We start from the raw sequence: 8,460 nt of genomic DNA, 5'->3' as shown, positions 1-8,460 counted from the left end.
CCATTGTCTGCTTGTGCGCTTGAACATTACTATACATGTGTTACCAACACCCCCAAACAGCTACATATTGAACTATGCTAATGAGCTGGCACTAATCTAGACTAATCTATAAAGTAGACTAATATAGACTGATCTACTGCCTTCCAGGTGGTTCGGAAGCCTTGTCTAGCCGATGCGGGCTGTTTCCAGGTCGCTTCTATGTCGTTGGTATACGCTTTAAATCGGTGAATCTAGAATGTTCTCACGTTGATTCTCAGTGTATATAGAAGTTCGAGTTAAACCAAAGGCCGTCACGATACGGATGTGCAGATTCTATGGATTGAAACTCGCGCTGAAACGAAGCGTTCACACCTCTCATAGATCTACAAGCACGTCGTCAACGGCGTAGGCCTTCCCTCGATTTGCGTTCTTATCGCAGACACCATTGCTTTCTCCCGTTTCCAGGTATTCTGTCATACGTACTTGTGGTCTTACACTTAGCGCCGTCGCATCGCAGTCATTCGTTCGGCTCAGTGTTCCTGCTTTATTTCTTGTGGATGAGCGGTGAGCTGCGAGACTTACCCGAGTTCTGTGGCACATACTCGTTTGTGATGGTAATATAGTTTACTCGTAGGTCGCACAAATTACAGCTAGCGTAGGAAGCTTCGCCGTTATTATTCTTCTCAACATCAGTGCTCAGATTTTGTAAAGAAATAAAGAAACATGCAGAATAATCGGAATGGTGTATGCAATGCTACAGTACGGAGCTGGGAAGTTTAGACACATATATATATATATATATATACCACTTGACCCCTCGATCACCTAAGTGGTAAAAAGGACTACAACCACACCCATTCTCTCTTCTTCACTAAAACGAACGTGTTTTAGAGGTAACTTCATGGATCAGTCATGTGGCATGACAAGGCGTGAAAAAAATACACGTTTATTGAGTAGACTGAACGTGCTCGTGAACAAAGTTGGATGATGATGCGTAACAACAATGAAATTCCAGTTTGCAAAAGGCGTTCGCCTACCGTCGATTGATACAGTGAAATATATCAATGACCGGGGCCCTTGTCGGTGGTCTTCTGGGGACCTGTTAGCCTGACCTTTGGCGTTCGTTTCGTAAAGACTGAACTCCAACGAAATAAACACTCGGTAATTTCAAGTATTGCTAGTTGCCTTTCTGGTCTTCCCGCTAAGGGTGAGGCTGTCCCGCAATAGCGTTGAGGTAAGGCCTATCAACAAAGCTAACACCTCGGTCAGGGTGATTAGTGCGAAGCCCTTCCAATTCGAACAAGATGAGCCTGTTTTTCTCGGGATACGGCTTGATGTAGATTCCGGGAACGTACAGCCTTATCTGCGGCCCGACTGCCGGCCAGTAGCGCCCCAGGTTGAAGCCGTTAATAAACGCCACACCTTTCGTGTAGTTTGACGGGTCGAGGAACGTGTCCAGTGGCTTCTGTCCCTTGGGCAACGTGAACCAACCGTAGTAGAAGTGTGGTATGTTGCCCTGGCTGTTTCTGGGCGTCCGCATGAGCTGGAAGAGTTCGTTAATGTCTCTCTTCTGTGTCAGAGGCAGGGCCTCGATGATCCAGTCAGTCAGGGTGATGCCGTCCACAGTCACGTTCCTAATTCCCTGGGTAAAAGAGCACGTTCTTACAGTCGGTAACTACTTAATAAACGTGGCTTCCCCCTATATATAAGAATCGCAATAATACAAAGATGAAACGTGTCCTTGCAGAGGTAATTCAGCGTTTATGGTGCGTTGTTTCAGCAACAGTAACATATTGCAAAGACTTGTTAAGGACGGCAAGCAGCTTGAAACAGCGTGACATGCTATGGATATTCGTTTTCATAATTTATATATATATATTTATATATATATATATATATATATATATATATATATATAGAACTTGAAGGGAAGGCACGACAGGTCCGGGTATTTTCTATATTGAAATAACTTGAAGATAGCACATAAGAAAAGGATCGTATTTACTAACGTTTCGGCCGTGGCACGGCCTTCGTCAGAGTAAGTAGGTATGATACAATGCAGCCGCTTTTATAGGCTCACGTGATGAACTCTCGGTATTGCAGCTAGGACAATCAAAGTAAAAAATGGTAATCTGTCAGGACCTTGTGTTGACATGACTGACATGTGACGGGTGCATGAATATAAAAGTTTCAAATTTCCTTGCGCATCGACACGTGGGGCACAGTATGGTTGGCAGGACATGTAAAAGAGCTCAGAGGTAAAGAAACCACGGTTGACTAATATACAATTTTATATACACTAAAATATTTTACTAATCTAAGAAGTCGTGTTGTTATAGTGCGAGGCAGGTGAGCTTTCCTACGTTTTCATTGATACCTGAACGAATGGTGTTAAATTTGTGGATCAAGAAGAATTCCCTCAATTCCCTATCGTGATTTGTCTCAAAACCAGACTGAATAATCGTGGCCCTAATTTTGTCGAAACCATGGCCAGGCGTACTGACGTGCTTCGATAGCGGTAGATTAGGGAGGCTTACGGCATGTTCACGGTGATTATTAAAACGAATTCTGAAACTTGTCTCTGTTTGACCTATGTACTGAGCACCGCAAGTTGAACACTCGAGAAGATAGATGATGTTGATACTATCACACGTGTAGTTCCCATTTATCTTTAAAGAAAAACTGGACGACGTACTTGAAACTGTTTTAGATGTCGTCATGTGCGCGCACACTTTGCTACGTGGTTTGTTGCAGGGATGACAGCCTTCATGATGTGAACACGTGGTTTTAGATGAGGTTAGTAAATCACGAAGGTTAAATCACGAAATCACGAAGTAAATCACGAAATCACGAAACCTGTCAAGGTGGCACAACACCTTAAATCGGGCGTCTGTTGAACTAACCAGCATACTTATTAGCCATTATGAATCATCAGAAAAAGGTCTGCGGAATAAGGAAAAACAGCTTGTGCAATCATCTCAGTTTACGACTGAAGAATTAAAAACTCTCGAATTATATCGGTCACAGAAGTTAGCCGAGCTGGATGCTAAAAAGTCAAAGAAGGTCGCGCGTGACAACTTAGAAAAAAAAGGAATGCTCCCGACGAGGAAACATTCTAACTACAGCTGAAATGCGCCAGCCTGAGCTGGAAAGTAAATCTTCTGGACAGTATAACATTATAAATTTGTCATGTTACGATCTATCAATTGAGGAACGTAGTGTGTTATCTCGAGGACTTAATTTTTGCCCTGCAACAGGAGGCTATAGTGAATTTCAGTTGGTGAAGGATCTTCACAATTTCGAACGTAACATGCGCCTCCGTGAGTACTTTTATGATCGGTCCTCGGCTCACAATACCGATAGCTCATCATTGCCATCTTACAAGCATTGGACACCCCCCTCCCAAAGAGACAAATGTCTGGACCTTTATATCAGAGCTGTACAACGCGATGTCATGCAGGCATATAAAGAACGTACACCATTGCACCGCAACCTTACTGACAGAGAGCAACAAGCAATTGAATCCCTCGCTGGTCGTAATGACATAATTATAAAACCTGCAGATAAAGGAGGCGCCATTGTTGTAATGGACAGAAGCAAATATATCAGCGAAGGCCATAGGCAGCTCAGTGATGCATCATATTACAAGCGGAAAGATCATGACCCAACAAACGAGTTCAAAGATATTGTTCGTGATACCTTGACTGCGCTCTTTAATGATAAAGAAATAAGCTATGGCACTCTGAAATCTCTCATACCGTTGAGCCCAGTAGCTGGCAGGTTTTACCTTCTTCCCAAAATTCATAAGAGAGATAATCCCGGTAGACCGATAATTTCTGGAATTGGAACAGTGACTGAGAACCTTTCCCGTTATGTAGATAGCCTCATCAACACCATTCCGTCCAGCTTTTCTTCTTACATTAAAGATACCAATCACTTTCTATCAGATATTGTTGACCTACAGGTTCCTCAAAATTCGTTTCTCGTTACGTTAGATGTCACGTCACTGTATACTAATATCCCTCACTCAGATGGCATCGAGGCAGTTATCTGCGCGTACAACGATTGCCACGCCAACAAACCAGTTTCCGCATCTACGTTAGCTACGTTGCTTAAGCTCATTCTTGAACTTAACAATTTCGAATTTGATGGGACACATTATGTTCAAGTTAGCGGTACATCTATGGGCACAAGAATCGGACCAAACTACGCAAACATATTTATGGGGCTCCTTGAAAACAAATTTCTTGCAAATTGTGAATATAAGCCATTTTACTATAAGCGGTTCATCGACGACATTTTCCTAATCTGGCACCATAGTGAATCGCAACTTCTTTCTTTCATAGCAGATCTTAACAACGCTCATCCGGCGATTTCTTTTTCGCACTCATATTCACCTGTGAACATAAGCTTCCTTGATGTCATGGTCACTCTACGTAACGGGAAGCTGATAACTAATCTTTACAGGAAACCCACGGATAGGCAGCAATATCTTCACTTTAGTAGTAGTCACGTGAAGCACAACAAAACTAGTATTCCCTACAGCCAAGCAGTCCGTTTTAAAAGAATATGCTCTGATAGCAGCGAATTTTCCCGCTACTGCGAACAACTTCGGAGCGCGCTCGAAAAACAGAGCTATCCGGCCAGCATAATCACAGACGCCATCAAACGTGCAGAAGAGCTTGACCGTTCAGACCTGCTGAGTACTAACAAAAGACCCAAAGATTGTTCGCGGACTAATCTAATTTTGACACATGCGGCCTCAGCTCCAAATGTGAACCATATCTTAAAGAAACATTTTAACATTTTAACACAGAGCGAGCGGCTCAAAGGAATCTTTGCAGAACAAGCACGCGTGGTCTACCGACGATCGCGGAACCTTCATGATTTACTAACCTCATCTAAAACCACGTGTTCACATCATGAAGGCTGTCATCCCTGCAACAAACCACGTTGCAAAGTGTGCGCGCACATGACGACATCTAAAACAGTTTCAAGTACGTCGTCCAGTTTTTCTTTAAAGATAAATGGGAACTACACGTGTGATAGTATCAACATCATCTATCTTCTCGAGTGTTCAACTTGCGGTGCTCAGTACATAGGTCAAACAGAGACAAGTTTCAGAATTCGTTTTAATAATCACCGTGCACATGCCGTAAGCCTCCCTAATCTACCGCTGTCGAAGCACGTCAGTACGCCTGGCCATGGTTTCGACAAAATTAGGGCCACGATTATTCAGTCCGGTTTTAAGACAAATCACGATAGGGAAGTGAGGGAATCCTTCTTGATCCACAAATTTAACACCATTCGTTCAGGTATCAATGAAAACGTAGGAAAGCTCACCTGCCTCGCACTATAACAACACGACTTCTTAGATTAGTAAAATATTTTAGTGTATATAAAATTGTATATTAGTCAACCGTGGTTTCTTTACCTCTGAGCTTTTTTACATGTCCTGCCAACCATACTGTGCCCCACGTGTCGATGCGCAAGGAAATTTGAAACTTTTATATTCATGCACCCGTCACATGTCAGTCATGTCAACACAAGGTCCTGACAGATTACCATTTTTTACTTTGATTGTCCTAGCTGCAATACCGAGAGTTCATCACGTGAGCCTATAAAAGCGGCTGCATTGTATCATACCTACTTACTCTGACGAAGGCCGTGCCACGGCCGAAACGTTAGTATATACGATCCTTTTCTTATGTGCTATCTTCAAGTTATTTCAATATATATATATATATATATATATATATATATATATATATATATATATATATGTATATATTAATATGTGGGGTTTAACGTCCCGAAACCACCATATGATTATGAGAGACGCTGTAGTGCAGGGCTCCACAAATTTAGACCACCTGGGGTTCTTTAACGTGCTCCCAAATCTGAGCACACGGGCCTGCAACATTTCCGCCTTCATCAGAAATGCAGCTGCCGCAGCCAGGATTCGAACCCACGACCTGCGGGTCAGCAGCCGTGTACCTTAGCCACTAGGCCTCCGCGATATATATATATCAACACGGATATGGATATTCGTATGAATGTCCATATGTATATTCATTTCCACGTGATTATCCATATCTGTATGGATATGGAAATTCATATCCATATTGATAACATCATATGCACATTGTGATCACTAAACAAGTTTGTATATACTGCACACACGTGTTACGTCTATGCATAACCAAGTGCTGTTCGCGTTGGTTAATGATAAGGTGACGTCGTTCCCTTCGTGGATACGGTGGAATTCTTTCTGGCATATATGTTCCACTTTGTGGCTTATATATGCCTATATACTTATAAATCAATCACGAAAAGCTGTCGAGAGTGCCCATATAATTCATATCCTAATAATATTCTCAAGGTCCCTTATGCCTTCGTTTATGAGAAGTCGAAGGCCGTAGTCGTATGATTTTTCTTCTCAATCGATGCACTAATGGTACCCCTGCTCTCTTCCGACAGTTTTCTACACCTAACGAGGTTTCTTAATACCTCAAGGATTATAGGCTTCACATGCTTTGTGCACCTTACTTGGTTTTGGTCGGCCCGCAATTAACCAAGCGATGATCCAATGCGCGGAGGAGGGGAGGGGGGCGTCGTCTTGCGTTGTCATCAAGTTTTCAGAAAGTTTTGTGTTCTGTGACGCTATGACAACTTTATAACGTTATATTCTTCTTTTTTCGATCATTTGTTGAAGCCGACGCCGCTGATGCCGCCGACGCTGCAGACGCTGACATTTCATTTTCGCGTTTTGGATCCATATGTCGTTTCGGTGGTGTGGTCGGTAAGCAGTGTGAATGATGTGGAATGTCGGTGGCGCAAGAGTTCCACTTGCTTTGGACCGAGAATTCACAAGTGCGCACGAGCCTTAAGGATTGTCGCCTCAATAACATACACAACTGCGATGCCCATGTCATTCATCTGTGTAAAAGAGTCGGGGCTTGTTTAATCCGTTGTCCCCGTAAGCGTGTTTTCCCCCTAATGTGAACACTACAGATATCAGTAAACAATGTTTCATCTTCTCTGATTAAGCTATCACGCTCATCGGAACAACGAATGAGAATATTCGATTAACCATGCCAATCAGTGGAATCTGTCGAATTAAGAGCTGTGACACCAACACGTTTGTGTGAGTATATGCGCTTCTTGGAATTTGCGGGAAATGGTTAGCGTCACAAAAACGAGTGAGTGCTGCTAGTCTGGGCCTCTATGTAACAATCCCGTGGTAGGGAGAGCAAAGGCTAAGGGTGGAACCAAAGGCATAGTTGGCTAGATAAGTCAAGCATACATTTGACTCGTCATTACCGGGTATACAAGACCTACTCACTCACCTTCGGATCGCGATTCTTGGGACCGAAGTCTTCGCGGCCCATGTTCTCCACCAGGATGGACAGCCTCTCGCCCAACCTGAGCATCACGTCGCAATCAGTTTTGGCTGGCAGGCGTGCGGTGTCGAATATGCGCATGAAGTAGCGTTCGTCACGCACGTGCAGCTGCGCCATGTCGCGGAGACCGTGAAGCGCCATTAAGTACCGGCCATCCGGGCCGGCCATGAACACAGTGCGGTACAAAAGAAACCCGAAGTCCTGGCCGAGCTCTTCGAAGGTCAACGGATACTCGGACCTTCTTCGCTTGAGCCAGCCTTTATCTCTGAAGTGTGCCATTACGTCCGTCAGGGACCTGCTGTGCGGCATGCGAATGGCGTCTATCTTCAACTTGGGCCAGGGCTTACGAAGCTCCCCGGATTTGAGCGGAATGTACTTGCCGATTGATTTGCGTAGTAAGAAGTAGTAGGTCTTCGGGTCACCGTCTTCTCCCATGGGCGCGTCGTAGTCGTAGCTCGTTACCAACGGCGATTCTGAGCTGGTGGCAGCCTTGAAGCCGAAGCTCGTGCCTCCGTGGAACATGTAGAAAACAACGTTGGCCCCCTGTTCCATCATCTTCTCGAAGGTTTCGACGATCATGGATGGATAGGCCGGATTGTCGTCCCAGCCCCAGTAGTTCATCCAACCGGTGTAGTACTCACTCACTACGATGGGAGCCCCCGGCTTGACCTGTGCTTGGCGAATGACGTCAAAGTCTTTGCTTACGTTGCTCATGGGGTCGAGGTTGCCGGCCACCAAGATTTGTCGCACCTTGTCACAATTGTATCGTTCCATAGATGGTGCGTTGGCGTGGAACATGACTACGTCCATGCCTAAAAGCACCCGCTGGAGGGACAATACGACATCCATGTATAAGGAGTCGCAGTGACCTTCGAGATGGCCGTACTCATTCTCGACCTGCATTAGTGGGCACGGGGGAGTAAGTAACCAACTCTCTGTCGCGTTGCTCTAGACGATCGCTTGCAGTGAGTTTCTGTACCAGCTCGTGAAGCTGTATTCACAAGACAGACGTGAGCGCGGACGCATCAATGGCGAGCGATGCGACGTAATTTAGATCCCTCCGCAGCCAGCATTCACA

At 44.6% G+C, this 8,460-nt stretch overlaps 1 protein-coding gene across 1 annotated transcript; it reads right to left on the bottom strand.

The window, feature by feature from the left end:
* Positions 1-909: 909 nt before the first annotated feature.
* LOC119181817 (beta-galactosidase-1-like protein) lies at positions 910-8,275 on the bottom strand. Its single transcript, XM_075875196.1, has 2 exons — positions 7,329-8,275; positions 910-1,621 (listed from the first exon to the last, which is right to left on the bottom strand). The coding sequence occupies exons 1-2, from the start codon at positions 8,229-8,231 to the stop codon at positions 1,181-1,183; spliced, it is 1,344 nt and encodes a 447-aa protein (XP_075731311.1). The 5' UTR covers positions 8,232-8,275; the 3' UTR covers positions 910-1,180.
* Positions 8,276-8,460: the final 185 nt, after the last annotated feature.

The sequence above is a fragment of the Rhipicephalus microplus genome, chromosome 10, assembly GCF_043290135.1.
Source record: "Rhipicephalus microplus isolate Deutch F79 chromosome 10, USDA_Rmic, whole genome shotgun sequence".
In the NCBI taxonomy this organism is placed as follows: domain Eukaryota; kingdom Metazoa; phylum Arthropoda; class Arachnida; order Ixodida; family Ixodidae; genus Rhipicephalus; species Rhipicephalus microplus.
The sequence above is the reverse complement of the archived record's forward strand: the minus strand, read 5'-3'. Positions and strand labels throughout refer to the sequence as shown.